At 50.9% G+C, this 20575-nt stretch overlaps 1 protein-coding gene across 1 annotated transcript; it reads right to left on the bottom strand.

Annotated features, from left to right (window-relative positions):
• Positions 1-783: 783 nt before the first annotated feature.
• On the bottom strand, positions 784-19780 carry UAP1L1 (UDP-N-acetylglucosamine pyrophosphorylase 1 like 1). The gene is made up of 9 exons (XM_054084451.1): positions 19463-19780; positions 12461-12665; positions 10728-10903; positions 9515-9687; positions 8214-8407; positions 7243-7383; positions 5509-5694; positions 4676-4742; positions 784-3187 (listed from the first exon to the last, which is right to left on the bottom strand). The coding sequence occupies exons 1-9, from the start codon at positions 19731-19733 to the stop codon at positions 3101-3103; spliced, it is 1500 nt and encodes a 499-aa protein (XP_053940426.1). The 5' UTR covers positions 19734-19780; the 3' UTR covers positions 784-3100.
• Positions 19781-20575: the final 795 nt, after the last annotated feature.

The raw sequence follows: 20575 nt of genomic DNA, 5'->3' as shown, positions 1-20575 counted from the left end.
CCAAGTGAGGGTGTGGTAAGTGCAAAATGCACGGACAAGTGATTGAACTTTTAATATTTTATTAGCATAATCCAGCAAAATCTCCTCAGTGACAGGCTACAGAGCCACTAGGGATTGCACAGATTGTTCAATAATACATTCAGAATTTCAAGGCATATGTGTGGCAAAAGATCAAGATAGTCTGATTAGTTAGGAATATGCATGGCTTGACCAGGAATTCTATGAGTATTTATCAGTCTGCAGCATATAAAGTTGTGGGGTCTGTGTTGGGGGCTTCACACCTGAGTTGGAAGGGTCCATCCCAAGGGTCCCTCCCCCGAGGGTCCAGGATTGGCACAAATTCTGAATAAACACTGTCTCTCTCCGTGATGTAAAGATTGGCTACTGCACACTGGGCAACAGAGCCGCGTTCTGTGTGGCTCACAACATCATGGGTCCTGCTCCCAGCCTGGTCCTGTCCCTCTGTTCCTGCGCAGCCCGGCCCTGGCGGGAGCAGCTCCAGGGCCTAGGCGGGAAGCAAGGTGTGAAGAGAGGTGGCCTTTCCTCATGTGGTGAGATGATTATGTAGAGAGCAGTACCAGAGCTGTTGGCAGGAACACCAGTGGTAATGGGTGTGTTTGAGGTCATCGAGCCCCAGCAGCAACTCACAGCAGGCTTGGGACAACACCATGAGTAACATGGTCTCAGTGTCCTGCAGCTGCAGTGACGGCATCCAGGAGGTGTCGGAGGACAAGGGTGTTCTTCCTCATGAACAAGAAATACAGACAGACACAGAATTCACAGTAATATCTTTATTATAAAAATGCTTAGGAGTCCAAAAGGTTCTGGATTATTATGGGACTTCCCTTTGTTTCCAGCACTTCTCATTTCAAAATGCACACTACAGTTACTTGGCTACACACAGGACAAGGGTTTTTTAAACTTCTCTCAAAACTCTTTTAATGTTCCAGTTTAAATTGTGAGGAGAAAAATAAAACAAGAGACAAAGCATTCAGCATCCTAACTCAGCTTCTCGAAAACTTCTAAAACCCCTGTCAGCAGCTCAGCGTACACAAGCTGAAAGCACATCAGAGCTGAAGTTTCAAAAGAGAAAGCACTTCAGAAAGAGCAAAAGAAAGATCCTTTCTTTATAGCACAGCTCAATTTCAAATGACCATGGGCCTGAACCAGCGAGTAGTGCTCACAAAGGTACAACACGATTCTCAGATGTAAAACTTGACTGACAGGAATGGAATGACCCATATAAACAAACCACAGCATTGAGTGTTGCAGACAAATGCTTAATTTGTACTGGAAATGGGAACTACTGGCTGCACATGGAAACTGAGGTGAGGGGAGCTGTCATTAGCTGGTCTGCACGTGCACAAGGCTTGTTATTGACGTGCCTGCAGATTCACTTTATACCTGAGCATGCTGCTATGGATGTTTAGGTGCCTTCTTTGGAAAACCTGAGTCTACCTACAAACTGTATTTTTAAAGATTTATGCTTAAAAAAATAGCATCAGCGATTCCTCAGTAGAAGCAGATGCAGAAAATAACATTTGAGATCATAGAATCATGGAATGGTTTGAGGTAAAAGGGACCTTAAAGATCATCTAATTCCAACCCCTCTGCCATGGATAGGGACACCTCATGCTGGATCAGGGGCTCCAAGCCCCATCCAACCTGGCTTTGAACATCTCCAGGGACAGATCAGACACTTCTCTGGGTAACCCGGGCCAGGGCCTCCCCACGCTCACAGTCCTCACCCCCTTCCTTAACTCCCAATTTAGGGGAAAAGGACAGAGTGCTCCTCTAGCAAAGGGCACCCGGCAGTGCACCTGGAGCTTCCTCACAAAGGGTGAAGCAACTCTGGTGTGCTCAGCACAGGTTCTGCAGTGGCTGAACCAGGACAATTCATTTGTGGATCACAGCCGCCCTGTTGTCCCTCGGCCAGGGCTGACTTGGTGTGCTACATATGTTCTGAAAATTAGTGTCCTTCATTAGGTGAGGCTTATCTTGCATTACAGTTAGTAACATGTTTAAAAGGAAGGCATCTAAAGAATTATTTCAGAAGTGAAAGAGTGCTGGAAAGCGACCTGGCAGGAAGCTGCAGCAGCAGGAACTGGTGGTGTACTGTGCACACTAGTTATGCTGGGATTAAGGCACTTTTGGTTTTCATTAAGCATTAAATTCTACCATCAGAATTTGTTCCTCTTATTACTTCCAGGTACTTGAGGAGATTCCCCTTGGATGGATGTGGTAAATAGAGAAATGAAAGGTACAACAACTCTTTGTTAGAGACAGGAAGAGCAGAGGGTGCGGTGAGAAAAATTCTCATCATTTTTTTCTTCTTTTTTATTAAAAAAGCCCAAGTCACTGCTGCTGTAAGGAATGATCAGTCTATACTGCTCATTTCCTTATGTTGTCTCAGAATGGCACTGGTGAGCCTAGCTCTGCATCCAAGCCTGTCCTGCTTTGAGGTCCAGACCTCAAGCAACACTCATGCGCAGCAGCATCCCACCAACCGCAGCCTCCTCTGTGTGACATGGTCACAGGAATCAGCTGCTGAACTGGATCTTTGAACCAGCACAGAGTTAGGGAAAAGATGGTTCTCTAGAAGGAAAGGCCTCAGGACAAAAAGTTGTTCCATATTTTTCAGGATGGAGCCTCGAGCGGATTCTTCAGTTGGGCACGCTGTTTAAAACCCAAACCCCAACCCCACTAGCACAAACAGGATACATTACAAGGCCCTGAGGAGGATTTATAGTCTTAAAGGCAAAGCTGATTTATGAGCCCCTGACCAGCTCTTTTACATATTCACATGCAGAGTAAATAAGAACTATAAAATCTGTTTGGTACCCGGGAGGCATTTATCTTGATTCACATCCAAGGCTATGGAACAGACTGAGGTAAAAGGCACAGCTTTCAGAGTTATCAAACAGAGCTGGAGAGCATGTGGGTGTGTAAACATGACTGCTACGAGTATTTGGCATCAATCCGATACTGCAAAGCAATTTTTTTTATACTGTACTTCATACTGAGCCTCCAGCAATGTCAGTCCTGGCAATGGATCTGACCAACAGAGACCAGATTTGAGGGGGAAAGACCTCCCTCCTCTTCAAGAGTTTCCTAGCATTTCCACATTGTTTTCATCCAGTACAAAGGGAGAAGGGAAGTCTTTGTTCTTCATGTACGCTTCCAGACCCTGAGAAAGTGTGAAAACAGAACTGTCAGGTCATAAATGCATCAGACTGGTTCCCTGCACTGCTTTTAAGCCTGTAGAGAAGAAGGGACTATGAAAAGTTAAAAGGGCACAGGAAGGACAGCAGCAGCAGTTTCCTTAGTGACAGAGATGGAAAGCGTTCCAGGAGAAGGAGAGGCACTGATGGACTGCAAACCAACAGATCCCAGACCCAAGCTCCTGGGGAGGGGCAGTCTGCAGCAGTGAGTCTTAACTCACACTAAAATAATTCTAGGAAAGAAAAGTCAACTCCAATTGCCTTGTTTCCATTTTGTTCTTAGAACGCATCAGTTGTGATGAGTTCATTATCTGCATGCAGAAATGTAGTGAAGATATAAAGTTTTCTGAATGTTGTTCCCCCACAGCGTCCACAAATCCTCCTGCAACGCCACCAATTCTCGCCCTGGCTGCCCATCACAGGGCAGCTCCTCTTCTCACCACTAAACGGCAGCAGCTCTGCCAGGACCAGTCATTTTCAGAGGGACGCATTTGAGAAATCTGTTCTACGATGTGGGTTCTCTAACGACAACATACACATCACAGCTCTCATTCAGTATTCGCTCACTGTGGGAGACGGGCACAAAGTAGCATCCAGCTCACTATGGTGACCCTATGGATTTTGGAATTTGAATATTCTGCACTTCTCATTCAGATGTCCTCAAAGTGCTGGTGAGTCTTAAGGAAACCGTGTCTTTGCTAACTCATTTTACAGATGGCTAAAACTGAGAATGAACGAACAGCTCAAGAGCAAGCCATGATGGAACCAGGAATGCAATCATAGAATGGTTTGGGTTGGAAGGGACCTTTAAAGATCATCCAGTTTCACCCCCCAGCCATGGGCAGGGACACCTCCCACTGGATCAGAGGGCTCCAAGCCCCATCCAGCCTCACCCTGAACACCTCCAGGGATAGGGCAGCCACCACTTCTCTGGGCAACCTGGGCCAGGGCCTCCCCACCCTCATTGTGAATAATTTCTTCCTAATGTCTAGTCTAAATCTTCCCCTTTCCAATTTAAAGCCATTCCCTTTCATCCTATCACTCTAGCCCTTGCAAAAAGTCCCTCCTCAGATTTCCTGGAGCCCCTTTCAGCAGTGGAAGCTGCTCTGAGGTCTTCCTGGAGCCTTCTTTTCTGAACAACCCCCACTCTTTCAGCCTGTCCTTGTACAGGAGGTGCTCCAGCTCTCGGATCATCTCTGTAGCCTCCTCTGGACCCATTCCAACAGTTCCATATACTTCTGACGTTGGGGATTCCAGAACTGGACACAGGACTCCAGATAGGGTCTCACAGAGTGGATTAGAAGGGGAATATCACCTCCTTCACCAAAGTTCTGGTTCCCTTGCTCTTACCATCTCCCAGCAAGCCCAGGCTAAAGAAATCCCCAATGTTTAGAAGGAAATCAGATGCGTACCAGCACACTCTTAAAAACACCTCCATAGATAATTATCCTCACCTCTCCAAAGTAAGAAACTAATGGAGAAATCTCACACACAGCCGGAGGATCTTCAGTTCCTGTAAGACTAGAGAAGGGAACACAGGATTAACCTCTTTCTCTGCTTAAAAAAACCCCTAAAAAACAGGGCATCTTCTTAGAAAGATCATGAGAGGAGGATATCCAGAAAGACACAACATTTGTTATATTCACATGCACCGGGCATTATTTGAACACAAAGTGTGAACACAAAAGGGCATGAGCAGGTCCCAGATATTTCTCATCAAAACAAGAACATTGCATTTATAGAGGTACTTTATCAAGCACAATGAACAGCTCATGGGTTTCTTAAACTATGAGTTGAGGAAGCAACAGACCCACAGAGTAAAAGCAGTTTCCCACTCAATACAATGCAGAAGGAATCGGAATCGGTACCTGCTGTCATATCTGATCCTTAAGATCACTTGAGCTTCCTCCTGGGCTTTAAGCACTGGGGCTGTATTGAGAAAAGCTAGTGAGGGCTACAAATTACATCTCCTTGTGCTGCCTAAGTCCTGAAAGATGGAAAAGGTCAACCCCACCTAACAAGCTGCTACAAAAGGAATCACCCCAGGATCTCTGTGCTACAGATGTAGCCCAGCACACCATGTGTTACTGTCTGGAGCACTTGGGCACCAGTGCTGCACGAGCTGTAACAGACACCACTGTGTGTTCAGAAAAGACCAGCTGAAACAAATCCATGCGAAGTCACCCCAGGATCAAACTCATGCCCGATTTGTAGAGAACACTACATGCCATTAGCCAGCTGGCATGGCTGGGCAGCCACAGGCAGTGAAGGTCACAGAGGTTTGTACCTGAGTGTCTCTGGAATCCTGCAACTGTTTTCATCCAGAAACCTGGCCCCAGCCTTGAGAGCCCAGCGGTAATGCTGGGCCAGGAGTGCTCGCCGAGCAGTGGTTGGGGTGTCTTTGTCAGCTGTGTCTGCATTTTTTAGTGGTGAGAACTCCTCTTCTCGCAAAACTTCAAATGCCACAAAATTCCTACCAACAAGGGGAGAAAACAATGGTTATGAAAAACACAGCTTGGCATCAGCCCCATTGATTCAACAACAACTTTGAAGGGGAAAGGCTCACATCTGTTTTAGGAAGCAGTGGTGTGTGCAGCCTGGGATAGGAAGCTGTGGAAAGCCCTCCTCCCACCTGAGAAGCAAAGAAGTCTCAGAGCTGTGTGATGGGAGAACACAACAAGCAACTCAGTCTCTTTGGGAACACAACAGCAGCCCCATGACCCTCTCGAGCTGTGCAAAGGTGAGGGGGAAAGCACTAGCTCTGCAGAGATTCCACAGAAACCTCTCCAGGCACTGGGAAACTCATAGACAAAAAGGCTCAGCAAGGAGCACAGCGGGATGGAAAGAGCAGCGATGTCTGAAGCTTGGACCCTGCACTCCACGGCAGCAAGGAATGGCCACTCCACCTGGAGTCTGTGGGCAAGGATCAGCCAGGGACACCAGTTCACAAGGATGAATAAGGAACATGGGAGTATTTACAGCTGAATGTTAAGTAAAGCCATTTACAGAAATGGGACTGCAAATTAAATCCCACAGCAGCATCTGGGCCTTTCTGCATTTCAGAAAAGCAGCTGCCAAGATGGTTTTGTGGCATTATTAAAAAAGCACAAGGAATCACTGCTTGCAAATGAGTCCTTTCAGAGCTCACAGCTCAGCACTGGTCTCTTCACACTGGTTTAGCCTTTGGTATGACATGTCTTGGCTGGATGTGTGCCACGAAACAGAGACCAGTTCAAATCTCGAACCCTATTTCCTAAAGTAAACCCTCTAAAACCAAAATCACTATCACCAAACAAAGGTAATTCAGTTAGTCTGAGGTCTCTTTTTGCCATTTATTTAAACCTAAACCAGAACATTTACTGCTGAAATGGAAGTCCTCAGAAAGTAGGGTTTATAAGAACAGTTATGCCAAATTCCTACATTATTGAAGTCTGACATTCCCTAAACACAAAGGGCCTCCGGCTGTGCTGACACCATGGTGCAGTGCTCTCAGCTGTGGTTTAGAGCTTGGCAAGCCAACACCAACAGTTCCCACAGCGACAGTAACTTGGCCTGACGGTGCTGCAGCAACCTGTTCTCCGAGCACAGAGTTGTGAGCTGAGCCCTGAATACACACCAAGGCTGCAACCAGAGCTGCCGTTGCCATGGAAGCCACAATCCTGAAAGACCCGATTTCCGCGAGTCTGAATACTTCAACATGAGCTTGGATTCAATGCTAGCTTTGTGCTCGTTTTCCCTTTTTTTCGTTTCACTTGCCGGGCTGGCAGTGTCTAGGCCAGCCAACCCATCCCTAGTGGAAAAAACTGTTCTGGAAGCCTGGTTGCTGCCGAGCGCCCTGGGAATGCCCCTTTCGGAGCCTGGGGTGTTCCTGGTGTGTTGGGGCGAGGTGTAGATCCCACAGCCTCCCTAACAAGCCACCCATACACCACACACTCCCTGGCAGGGCCTGTTGGCACTTACAGGCATTCAAATACACATTGGGAAGGGGAATTAAAAAACCAAAATCATGTCTGCCACTAACTTAGAGAACTGGAACACATCAAACACAAACTTCTCCAGCTTTATCCCATTCGGTTTTAGCGGCTTTACCAGATTTCCCTCCTCGTCAATGTACGGCACCTTCTTCATAGCTACATGATACCTCAGCTGCGGTTCATATTGCCTGCAAAAGGAGAAGAAACAAGTTCATTCACTTCATGCCCACTTAGGAAAAAGCAGGACACTTCTGGAAAGCAGATGGTTCATTACTGCTCTGGGTGATCTTGCAACTGTTGTGGGTGTTGCTCTCTTCAAACTGATCCAAGTCACGTTCAGGAAACACCACACTGAGCAAAGCGGCCCAGCCAGCAACACTGCCTGCATCAGTGGGATGTGATGGGGTAACACGAGAGGAAAGGGAGAGCCCAACATCCAGCTGAAATGGCAGAGATAAGAAAAGGTAACCTAAACTGTTATCTGACTGGGGTGACAATGGGGCCAAGAAGATCCCTCACAAAAGGCTGGATCAAGCTCTTCAGGAAGGTTGTGCGGCTGCTTATGAACACTCAGCATCACATCCTGATCATCCAACCCCAAGGGGGAGAGTCCTCACTTAGCTTCATCCTCTCCCTCAATCCTTGTTGTCCCAAGGGATGGCATGGGTGACATTCCTATTGAAAACAGTCAGTGTGGGGCTGCATCACTGACCACACCATGGATCACAGTGCTGCTCATGTGCCTGCACCCTTGCAGGCCCAGGAAGGTCACGCGCTGCTCTATCTCAGTTGATTTAGTTATAGTAAAGCGTTCAACCTCTGCACTGGGTAGGGCCTGAAGAGCACGCTGGGGCTGTAAGAAAGCGGACACCTGTTTTGAATTGGTTAGAGGAAAGAGGAGAAGAGGAGCAGAGCAGGAGGTACCCATAACTGGAATTATAGAGTGGGAAACAGGAATGCCCACTCTTCAGGGCATTTTTGGGCTGCATGACTGCCTACCAGGTGTGCTGGAACTTACTGGGCCACCATTTCCAGGAACTCAACTGTGAAGAAGTGGTTGCAGATGTTGCCGGCGCTGTACACCAGTCCCCCATCGGGACGCTGCTGCTGCGCAGTCTCCAGGCTGATCTCACTGTACTCCACCACCTGGTAGACCCCGTCCACACAGCACACCACCCCAACAGGCTCAGTGGGGTACGCCTTCTCCACCACCTGCAGCCACAGGACATGGGAATATGACAAGGAAGAAGAAAATCCCAGCACTATCCCAACTCCCACATATACCCAGGACTACGGCACACAGATCCTCCAGTGCCTCGGGAGCATGAGCAGGGCTGAGCTGGGTGCACAGAGCAGCCTGGAGGGACATTTTGCCCAACAACTGGGCATAAAATCCAGTACTTGACTGCGTAACTGCACAGTTGCTCCACAGTGAGCAGAGACCAGCACGCTGCCAGACACTGCTCTTCACAAGGATGAGGACCAGGCATCAAATGAAAACTGTCCACAGCTGTCAGCCTTCAGCTCCCTGTTCGCATGAACAGTGTGAAGGATTCAACATAAATCTCTCCTCAGGCATCTGCTGCTTTAGGGTGACAAAACTAGGCTGGTCTGGCTTTCCCCGTCTTCTGCAGTGAGCCATAAGGAATGCCTGCACTGGAATCATGGAATTATTAAGGTTGGAAAAGATTTTAAGCTCATCCAGTCCAACCATCAGCTCAACCTCACCATGCTGACTAAACCATGTCCCCAAGTGCCATGGCCACATGCTTTTTGACCCCCTACAGGGATGGAGACTCCACCACTGCCCTGGGAAGCCTCTGCCAGGGCTTCACCACTGTCAGTACGTTTTCTAATAGCCAATCTAAACCTCACCTGGCGCAACTTGAAGCCATTTCTTCTCATCCTGTCCCTTCTTACTCGGGAGAAGAGACTTATAGACTTAAAGGTGCATTTATAAACCACAAACCAGTCCAATATGGCGTCTAACATGGCTGAGTGCATTTGTAGAAATGGCAAGGCATAAAGAGGAAGCAATTCCAATTTGTAGTTCCCTGTGCGGTTCCAGTCCCTGCTCCAACTGAAGTTTGTTTCCCACAAGGCACCAGGAAGAGCAGAAGAAGATGCCCACTCACAGGCAGGGATTCAGAATGCAATGCAGGCAGCAAGCAGCCCCTCTAAATCTGTTTGGAGTGATCTGTTGTTGGACAAATACATGAACACCCCAGTTCATCCCAGTTCACCCGAGCTAGCAGCTTCCAAGTGCAATCAGACCTCAACTCCTGGTGGGAAAATAGTCCAGCATCAGCACCACCTCACCTTTGCACCACAATCCGCCCCTTTGGAAACACAGAAGCCTATGAAGACTGGATCTGCCATTTTCACAAGGATGTTGTCCACACAGTAGACATGGACATACTGGATTCCACGCTGCTTCATGTCATCCAGAATCTTATTATCCACCAAAGCACGGTATAAGCCACCATTGCCATCTACAATGCAAGAGAAAAGAGAAAGCTCTGGTTAATTAGAGACTTTATTGGCTTTTTTTGCAGCTGACAGAGCAAAACCTGAAAGTCCTGAACAAAGTTTCTTTAAAGGCAGAGCAGTGCATGCCAAGAGTCAGTGCTACCAGATTGTATTCCCAGCTCTGCCAACACAGTTCAGCCTGTTTCCCTCCGCAGCCCAGCTCCCTCACCTGCAGAGTGGGATCAGCCTCCCAGGGAAGCGTTATGAGACTATGAAGCCTTGTAAGATCCTCAGAGGGAAAACACTAAGGGGCAAAACATTCTGCAAAGCGTGGGAAAACTCTGGAATGTTTCTTCTCTTTCAGTGCAGAATAGAAGTGTATTAGAGGAAAAGACTAAAATAAATCTTACCCTGTTTGTCTCCTCCCCACGACTTCCCAATGCCTTTTTAAAGGCTTGAACTGCAGCTGCACAAAAAGCACCTGCATGTTTGTTCATCCAAGCCCACCCTTTCATGGTTCCTCCTTTCACTCCCCTGTCAGATTAGGAAAACCGCATTGCACCTGTGAAACACGGCCCCAGCCAGGCTGCCCTCATCAACCCTTTTGCCATGTCCAGGTTCAGAGAAGCAGGGAACTCTACTAGATGAGACATGGCAATCATATTGGAAAGATTTCATCTTCTTGCTGCTTTTTCCACCCTTTTCAGCTATCAGACACGAACAGGAGGACATTCCTGACAGCGTCACCCCTGAAGGCAGCACCCAAAGACCTCACGCACAGCCCTGCTGAGGCACCATGTTCGGAACCTGCCCCTGCCCCACCAGAGCTCCCAGGCTTGGATAAAAAACACGTGCTGCGGGCAGACCTCTAGTAAGAACTAAATAGAGATCGCTATGCTCTTGATTATCTGCCTGAAACTTCGAACTGAACCCTCCCATGCTGATCAGAAGCATCAACACCGACCTCCAAAGACTGTTCTATATGCCAAGGCTGCTGCTAGCTGGCAGCAGTTATCAACACCCACTGCATCACTGTCACACATAAGAGTGACCAGCAGGGTACCTGGAGCCATAGCGATTTTCCACTTCTCCTCCAAGATGGCCTTCCCATCGAAGGTGACAGCAGGCAGCATCCTCTGCTCAAACATGACCACGTTGGATCTATCCAGGTTGAAGTAATCATGTTCTGCAAAGAACTCCTCTGTTGGCCCCAGCGTGAACTCGCTTGTCATGATGTACCTGGGTAGGAGTGGGTGCAGAGCAATGAGCAACAACAGGAGAAACAAAAGACAACAAAACTACAACTGGGATGCTAAAAGGAGGAAACCTAGGAGTGTTAAATCAGAGACACTAGAGCCTCCCACGGAGCAATGGAGCAAGACAGCTCTTTCCCAGAACTCATCCCACAGGAAGGCTCCACATCTTGTGCATGACAGAACCCACAAGCTTGGCTCCATTCAGGATGGAAGAGCCTTTCCCTAAATGTGAATGACATAGAATCATAGAATGGATTGAGTTGGAAGGGACGTTAAAGATAACCTAATTCAAACCCCCTGGCCACAGGCAGGGACACCTCCCACTGGATCAGGAGCTCCAAGCCCCATCCAACCTGGCCTTGAACACCTCCAGGGATGGGGCAGCCACCACTGCTCTGGGCAACCTGGGCCAGGGCCTCCCTAACCTCATTGTGAAGAATTTCCTCCTTATGTCTAGACATCTGGATATCCGGGTGAGCTGGGGAACAAGGCAAAGAACAGTACAACAGCTATGTTCACCTTCCATTCAAACTGATGTTAAGTGTCTAAAAAAAGCATTGACCAGCACGAGGTGCCAAGAATGAGCAGCCAAAGGCCTCCTCAGCCCAGGGAGAGGAGTTGGAGCCTTATCTGCAGATGTTGCATCCTGCAAATAACCTATCCTGGCTTCCAGCAGCACCAGGGATGGTGCATTTGCATGGTCAGGCATGCATGGCTTCAGAAAGAAATACAATACTGACTGAATCACCTTTGCTCTCCAGTTTGTCACACAACTTTCTACCCTGAAGGCCTCAGACACCTGCTTTTTCACTCTTCCCACACTCTGGTGCAGAGCAATGATTTCATAAAGGTATCTAAGGAAGAACAGTCGGTGGAAAACATCCCGAGAGACTGCAGCACTTTCCTTCTCTCACATGCCATGGGGAATTGATGTTTTGCCCCTTGCACGCAGCCAGTCTCCTTTGAAGGCTCTGAAAGCCAGGAGCAGCCAGGAGAGACAGCAGCCAGCTGCACAGAACAGCAGCAACAGGTAGCATGAAACTGGAGCACAACAAGCATTTGTTGCTGTGAGGGGAAGAGGTTTTTTTTTGCTGTGGCAGAAATTGCGGGCAAAGGGAGTTGGAATGTCTTGGAAGGTGAGCTCTAGGTGTTCCTTCCTAGAATTCCTTCCACCTAGGCAGGAACCTGAGAAAGCACGGCGCAAACAGATGGAATCTCCTGCAAAGGATTGGAAACAGGCATCCACAGGTGCTTTTTGTAGTGCTGTCCGGGACTGTGCTTGGAAGGAAAGCACATGCAGCTGTCAGGGCTGCAGTCAGTGACTCCAGGCCAGTGCTCAGTCCCTCAGGTCTGCAGGCACAGACCTGCCACTTCCCATCCCTGCACACTCTTCTGCAGCTGTCCATGGCCAGATCTTGCTGACAAAAGGTTCTCCCCGCTGTGTCTCTGTACAGCACCTAGCAAAGCACTTCTAGAAGACAGTGTTGGCAAGACTGCAGAGACCCTCCACACAGCAGGTCTGTGGCTCCAGGTCACCTACCAGGGGACGGCACACTTGCACTGGTGTCTCCGGCCAGCAAGCTGCTCCACTTTGCGGATCCTTTCTGCTTGGATCTGATACAAGGTCTTGCCACTGGGCAGCCCCACATCATACATGCCCTTGGGATAGCTCACGCCCAGGCGGGTTCCTTGTCCTCCAGCCAGGAGCAGCACTGCCACCTTGTTCTGTGAGATCTGATGCAAGCCTGAGCAAAGAGAAAGAAGTTCAAGGGAACAGAAGAATCACAAAGGCATTCAACACCCTGCACTCTTCCCCCGAGCCTTTCTGCAGAGCTCAGGCACCGACAAAAGCTGCCAGTCCAACACCACTGTGCAGAGATGCTGCAGCAGTCCCACAAAATCCCTTCCGCCTCTTCAGTGCAGTGATTTCCCCACCTAAAACAGCATACACTGTAACAAGAGGGAACAGCCATGAGCTGCGGCTCAGGGTTCAAATTGGACATCAGGACAAAACCTCTTTACCAGGAAGACACTGGAAAAGAGATCCAGAGAGGTGGAGGATGTCCCTTGAGGTTTTCAAGGCTTACTTTGATCAAGTCATAACTGGCCTGACCTAGGGCAGGGTCTTGTTCCAAACCTTCCAACATCCCTTATCACTAAAATTTCTACATTGTGGAATCATGGAATTGTTTGGGTTGGAAGGGACCTCAAAGCCCATCCATTCCTACCCCCTGCCCTGGGCAAGGACACTTCTCACAAGGTCAGGCTGCTCAAGGCCACATCCAACGTGGCCTTGAACACCTGCAGGGATGGGGCAGCCACCACTGCTCTGGGCAACATGGGCCGCAGCCTTCCCACCTTCCTCATGAAGAATTTCTTCCTGATGTCTAATCCAAATCTTTCCTCTTTCAATTTAAAGCCACGCCCCCTCGTCCTATCACTCCATACCCTTGTCAAAAGCCCCTCCCCAGCTTTTTTGAAGGCCCCCTTCAGATACTAGAAGGCCAATACAAGGCCTTCTCAGAGCCTTCTCTTCTCCAGGCTGAAAAACCCCAACTCTCTCAGCCTGTCCTCACAGCAGAGGTGCTCTAGCCCTTGGATCATCTCTGTGTCCTCCTCTGGACTCATTCCAACAGTTCCATATCCTTCTTATTCTGGGGATTCCAGAACTGGACACAGAAGCCTAGGTGGGGGTCTCACAAATGGAGTAGAGGGGGAGCATCCCCTCCCATAACTTGCTGGCCATGCTTCTTTTGATGCAGACCTTCCCAAAGATGCAAAGTCTCATCATCTTCAGTAAAGCATGGGCATTTCTGGAATCTGCCTTAACCAACCATCTGCACTTATGCTTCTGTCTGGCTGCAGTCAGCAATAAGAACACATCCAGACCCACAGAAGCCACAGCTCCCAAAATCTAATTTAAAATAATATCATTTCTCCCGACAAACCAGGGAAGTCATAGAATCGTAAAACCATTAGGTTGGAAAAGACCTTTGAGATCATCAACTCCAACCGTACCTGTCCACTACCAAATCATATCCCTGAGCACTTCGTCTTTTGAACACCTCAAGGAATGAGGACCTCCCTGGGCAGCCTCTGCCAGTGATTGATAACCCTTTCTGTGAAGAAATTTTTCCTGATGTCCAATCTGAACCTGCCCTGGCACAGCTGAGGACCATTCCCTCTAGTCCTATCATCTATCACTTGGGAGAAGAGACCAACATCCATCTCTCCACAACCTCCTTTAAGGCAATTGCAGAAAGCAATAAGGTCTCCCCTCAGCCTCCCGTTCTCCAGGCTAAACAACCCCAGGTCCCTGAGGTACTCCTTGTAAGACTTGTTCTCCAGCCTGTTCAGAGGAAGAACAAGTCTTTGAGAAGAACCAGACCACATAACAAACAAACAACCAGCTCATTCACAGTCTTTGTTCTCTGCCTTCTCTCAATCCAGCATCACAGCAATGACTGACAACCGTAAGAAATGTTTTTCCTTAGGGAACGCTCTGCATTCCTCAGGATTCAGTGAGGTCTGGGCCTGCCCAGGTCACAACCACAGTTTGGCTGCTATCGGAGCCTTTTCAACCCAACACAAGAAATTTGCTGTGGATCATCAAGCCTGCCACTGCTCCCCACCATCCTGGGCAGACAGAGCTTCAATCCAGCCTCCCAGAAGGGAAATATCAAACTTTTAACCACATCTGGGACTAAAAAAATCCTCACTTGACACTTGACCACTTGACTGAAAGACACATGGACCAAAGACATTGAATGATGAAGGACAACAGAATTGGTTTTATGCTTATCCTTAAATAACTGACTGTCTAAATGAGCAACAGAGGTTTTTTGCTTGGGTTTCATTCTGTTTGAATATACATCTTCCAGCAATAAAACAAGACATGAGTCACCATGACATTGTGGTAACACTACTGACCTCCCCGTGCTTCTGAGTTTCAGTCCCACCACAGCACTAAGCACTTCTTGCCTAAATCTGGGCTTTCCAACACAGCTGGTGCTGCCCACTCAAGCAGAGGACAGGGAGCTGCTTACACAGCCCTGCACAGAGCGATCCTTTGAGTTCTGAAAGAGGGGAGATAGAGACAAGATCTTAGGAAGAAATGTTTTCCTGTGAGAGGGGGGAGGCCCTGGCCCAGGCTGCCCACGGAAGTGGTGGCTGCCCCATCCCTGGAGGTGTTCAAGGCCAGGTTGGATGGGGCTTGGAGCAACTGGATCCCATGGGAGGTGTCTCTGCCCATGGCAGGGGGTGGAACTGGATGGGGTTTGAGGTCCCTTCCAACCTAAACCATGCTATGATTCTATGATCTGGCATCTCACCCCCACGTGCTAGTGGCACCTCTCACTCGGGGGACTGAAACCTCGACCTAAGCAGGATGAACCCATGCCCGAAGCGATACCACTGGTAACATCAGCAAGGTCCTTCTGTTTTCTCTTCCTGAAGTGCAACAGCCTGATGGGCTGCATTCCTGCGAAAGGGCTGAGCACAGTAGACAAAGCAAGGTCCCATCCGCCTGGACCATTCATGATCCAGAGGAGGCCACGAAGATGATGCGATGACTGGAGCATCTCCCATACGAGGACAGGCTGAGAGAGTTGGGGTTGTTCATCCTGGAGAAGAGAAGGCTGCGGGGAGACCTTAGAGCAGCTTCCAGTACTGAAAGGGGCTCCAGGAAAGCTGGAGCCAAAGCAGCACCCAGCAAGGAGAATCTCCTTCCCACCATTTAGGGCATTCACAGTATTTATGGTGCAACGCTACAACTACTGGACAGTTTTTCCAAGGTTCTGATCTTATGTTGCCATGAAAACGAACACCCTGAAAATCTGAGTCAGTAGGTCTGCTCTGACTTCCCAGCTGTAAAACTACTGATATTCCCGACTAAAGTCCAGAACAACTGACTCCACCTGCTGCACATTCCTGCAGTAAATGGAAATATTTATCTCTTAAAAAACATTCATATTATTTTCTGCTGTGCATGTGGTTCCATGTCCTGAACCACATGGAAAAGGGAAGCCGTGTTGGCCCAGTACCCAGCCACGCTGCAGTGCCCCATGCTGTATAGGAAGTAAAACCAAAAATAGAGTTTGCAGGAAGGAGAGACTGATCTTGCAAGAACAGATTACATTTGCTTGCTGAGCAGGCACATCAGCCCGATTACACAGCAGTCAGCAAGGGGCAAATACAGTGAAAAACTCTACATCCTTAATTCTGCAGAGCAGAGAACCAGGAGGGCTCATCCCACTCTCAGATGGAACAGGACTGCCGCCCCAGCCCAGGATTGCAATTGCATTAATAAAACTTTTACGGAATGTAAAATCATCTGTGCTTGATTTAAACCATCAGCCCTGAGGCTGCCTAGAAAACATGAGTGCTTAATGCTTATGTTCAAGATCTGAAAGCAAATCTGGCCAGGCTGAGATGACAACAAGAGTATTTTTTTTTGTTATCATTAAAAATACCTTGGCTGTTCCGAAGACAAAGTTTTGAGTTGCCTAGTTCTTGTATACATCATTATATTTATCATAAAAAATTGTGAAGGGGTAAGGAGGAGACATACTTTGAGCTGTTCAGTCTTTCCTTACAGGTGGAGCTGCCGAGAACTCATAGAATGGTTTGGGTTGGAAGGGCCCTCAAAGCCCATCCAGTTCCACCCCCTGCCATGGGCAGGGACTCCACCCACTGCATCAGGGGGCTCAGAGCCCCATCCAACCTGGCCTTGAACACCTCCAGGGATGGGGCGGCCACCACTGCTCTGGGCAACCTGGGCCAGGGCCTCCCCACCCTCATTGTGAAGAATTTCTTTCTAATGTCTAGTCTAAATCTTCCCCCTTCCGACTTCCATTCCCTCCCATCCTGTCACTCCAGTCCCTTGCAAAAAAGCCCCTCTCCAGCCTTTTTGGAGCCCCTTTCAGCAGTGGAAGCTGCTCTAAGGTGTCCCTGGAGCCTTCTCTTCTCCAGGCTGAACAATCCCAACTCTCTCAGTCTGTCTTCATACAGGATGTGCTCCAGCCCTTGGATCACTTCCGTGGCCTCCTCTGGACTCATTAATATAAGAGAGACACAACTCAGGCACCTGTGGACAGAGCCCAGCCAAGCGCAGCTCAAGGGTGACCCTGGCCCCGCAGCTGAAGACTGTGTCAGCCAAGCAGCAGGCCCCGTGTGTGCACTCTGACCTCCTCCAGCTGAACACCACCAGCAGCTCCCTGGAAAGAGCGTTTAGGAACCTACATCCCCAGGACCCACAATCCCTGCCAATGATGCTGGCTCCAGTGGGAAATGCTGTGCAAGGCCACGGGGACACTCCTGGGGATGAAGCCACGTCGGCAGGGACGCACAAGCACAGCAGCACTGCCTGGCTTCAGCCGCACAAAGTCTCACTCCTGATTGCCCTCCTCAAGGAAATAAAACCAAGGTCTGATTCCCCTCTCCATCTAAACTGGATTGTAAAAACAAGCACAAGGAAAACAGGAAAACTGCATCCCCCTCTCCTGGCAGACACGAACAGATGCTGCCTGTTCGTGGCTCAGGTCTGCCTGGACCTCAAGGCCAGGCAACTTGTAGAGCCCCAAACACACAAGACCTTCAGGCTCCTGCAAGCACTGCTTGCAGTGAGGCCAGCCCAGTGCTTTGCCTTCCCTTCCCTTTGACACCAGGCAGATACAGCGGCTCCTCAATGGCTTGGCCAGGCAGAAGAACCCAGTTTGGCAAAACTATTAATTTAACTGCACAGCCCCGACCGAGACCTGGCTGCTTCTAGGATTCCGAGGCGACAGCCTCCAGCACAAGGCAGTAGCCACAAGCCAAGAAGGTCCCCTACCAAACCCACCAGGTACCCCCAGGTGGCTGCACTGTTGCTGCTGGGTGCTGACACTCCCCTCTGCTCGGTGGGGGTGCCAGAGCAGCTGATGGAAACCGTGGGCAAGAGCATGTGGGTCACCAGTTTCCTTCCACTCCCTCCACAACTGCTCAGCCCCACCAGTGCAGTCTGATTTGGTGGAAGAGCTGCTCTACCCTGTGACTCTGCTGCTTCTATTTTTGCTTTTGTTTGGAAACTTTTGCTCCCTTGCCCATGCATCCCCACCTCTTCTCTGCTTTAGATCAAGGCTGTGCAGACACACATTTAGACAAGTGTCTCCAACCACAGCCTTTTTTCTTTTTCAGCTTCCTTTTTTATTACAATCATTTTTTAACAGTGCTGTATTATTTTCATAGAATCATAGCATGGTTTGGGTTGGAAGGGATCTCAAAGCCCATCCAGTTCCACCCCCTGCCATGGGCAGGGACACCTCCCGCTGGATCAGGGGCTTCAAGCCCCATCCAACCTGGCCTTGAACACCTCCAGGGATGGGGCAGCCACCACTGCTCAGGACAACCTGAGCCAGGGCCTCTCCACCCTCACTGTGAAGAATTTCTTCCTAATGTCTAATCTAAATCTTCCCCTCTCCATTCCCTCTTGTCCTGCCACTCCAGGCCCTTGCAAAAAGTCCCTCTCCAGCTCTCCTGGAGCCCCTTTCAGGGCTGGAAGCTGCTCTAAGGTCTCCCCAGAGCCTTCTCTTCTCTGGGCTGAACAACCCCAACTCTCTCAGCCTGTCCTTAGAGCAGAGGTGCTCCAGCCTTCAGATCATCCTTGTGACTCATTCTAACAGAACCATGTCTTTTTATAAAGAAGGAGGGCAGCCACACTTGAAACTTTAATAAAATAAAGCAAGCCATTAGGAAAAATCTCAGGATGCCTGAGGACACCCAGGCTGTGGGGAGAGCACAGCACACCACATCCAGCCACCACCATCCCTCACAGGGAGCCCAGGGAAAGCTGCTAGCATCCACCGGCCTCCAAAAGTCAAGCATGCTGGGCTTCCCTGGGCTCCTTCCATGCTACCCATACGCTTTGCTCCCAGATCCTTGTCCCCCCAGGAATGGCCCCGGGGATTCATAGGGGAACGGCCCCAGGGATCCATATGGGCCTGGGGAGCCATACGGGAGCGACCTCGGGGATCCATAGGGGACCAGCCCCGAGGATCCATATGGGCCCGGGGATCCATACAGACCTGGGGATCCGTACAGGACCGGTCCTGGGGATCCGTACGGGCATGGCCCCGGGGATCCATACGGGCCCGGGGAGCCATACGGGAACAACCCCGAGGATCCATAGGGGACCGGCCCCGAGGATCCATACGGGCCCGGGGATCCATACAGATCTGGGGATCTGTACAGGACCGGTCCTGGGGATCCATACGGGCACGGCCCCGGGGATCCATACAGGCCCGGGGATCCATACGGGCCCGGCCTCGGGGATCCATACAGGCCTGAGGATCCGTACGGGACCAGTCCTGGGGATCCATACGGGAACGGCCCCGGGGATCCGTAGGGGAATGGTCCCAGGGATCCATAGGGGAATGGCCCCGGGGATCCATAGGCAAACGGCCCCGGGGATCCATACGGGCCTGGGGATCCGTACGGGACCGGCCCAGTGCTCTCGGTGGCCGCAGGGATGCTCCCGCCGCGCGGTGCCGGTTGTGCCGCTCCTCACCTGCCGCCTCCCAGCGCTGCAGCGCGGCGGGTCCGCAGTGGCGGGCGCTGCCCAGGACCCCCTCGGGGAGCGGCTCCAGCCGCCCGTCCCGGCGCTCCGGGGCCGCGGCCCGGGCCGCCGCAGCCGCCGCCCGGCAGTGCTCGCCCAGCGCCGGCGGCAGGGCGGCCAGCAGCGCCCCGCGCTGCGCCGGGCTCAGCTCGGGCCAGAACCGCAGCAGATGGCTCTGCCCGCACCGCGACAGCCGCTCCCGAACCTCCTCGGGCGGCGACATAGCCCCGGGACCCACCGTACCGGGCGGGGAGGGAGCGGCCACAGCGGCCACAGCGGCCCCGCCCCGCAGCGCCCCCTGCTTGCCCCTCGCCTGCCCCTGCTTGCCCTTAGCCTGCCCCTGCTTGCCCCTCACCTGCCCCTGCTTGCCCCTAGCCTGCCCCTGCTTGCCCCTCGCCTGCCCCTGCTTGCCCTTAGCCTGCCCCTGCTTGCCCCTCGCCTGCCCCTGCTTGCCATTAGCCTGCCCTTCTCCTGCCCCTGCTTGCTCTTTACCTGCCCCTGCTTGCCCCTTGCCTGCCCCCACTTGCCCTTTACTTGCCCCTGCTCGCCCCTCTCCTGCCTCTGCTTGCCCTTCTCCTGCCCCTGCTTGCCCTTTACCTGTCTGCTTGCCCTTCTCCTGCCCCTGCTTGCCCCTCTCCTGCCCCTGCTTGCCCCTCTCCTGCCCCGGCTTGCCCCTTACCTGCCCTTGCTTGCCCCTCGCCTGCCCCTGCTTGCCCTTCTCCTGCCCTTGCTTGCCCCTCGCCTGCCCCTGCTTGCCCAGTGCTCTGCTCTGCTTTGCGCACCGGTTGCCTTTGGGCAGGGCAGCGTCTCACCCACAGCCTGGGCACCTTCTGGCTGTGCCAGCTGACCTGAGATGCGTTTGGCTCCTGAGTTGAATCTGATTGGACCCCAGGGGTGTTGGTGCTGGGACCTTTGTACCTGGGACACTCTCAGGCCCCTCTTGGCACCCAAATTGAAAAGCTCTTGGGGTCAGTTCAGGGCGGCAGGATCTGCCCGCCCCGGCCATGGCTGCTGGAGGGTCAGGGCCCTGGCGCACCCGTCCCGCTCCCCATCAGAGGCATCGCT

This window comes from Cuculus canorus, chromosome 19, assembly GCF_017976375.1.
Source record: "Cuculus canorus isolate bCucCan1 chromosome 19, bCucCan1.pri, whole genome shotgun sequence".
NCBI lineage: Eukaryota > Metazoa > Chordata > Aves > Cuculiformes > Cuculidae > Cuculus > Cuculus canorus.
Note: the sequence above shows the minus strand (reverse complement) of the source record. Positions and strands in the feature narration are given on the sequence as shown.

Excerpts from the sequence above, each read along its gene's own strand:
- UAP1L1 (XM_054084451.1), bottom strand. The coding sequence starts at position 19,733 with ATGTCGCCGCCCGAGGAGGTTCGGGAGCGGCTGTCGCGGTGCGGGCAG. Across the intron at positions 12,666-19,462 it reads GCAGCGCTGGGAGGCGGCAG|GCTTGCATCAGATCTCACAG; the intron begins GTGAGGAGCGGC and ends CTCTTTGCTCAG. Across the intron at positions 4,743-5,508 it reads AGGATTCCAGAGACACTCAG|TCTTACAGGAACTGAAGATC; the intron begins GTACAAACCTCT and ends TCCCTTCTCTAG.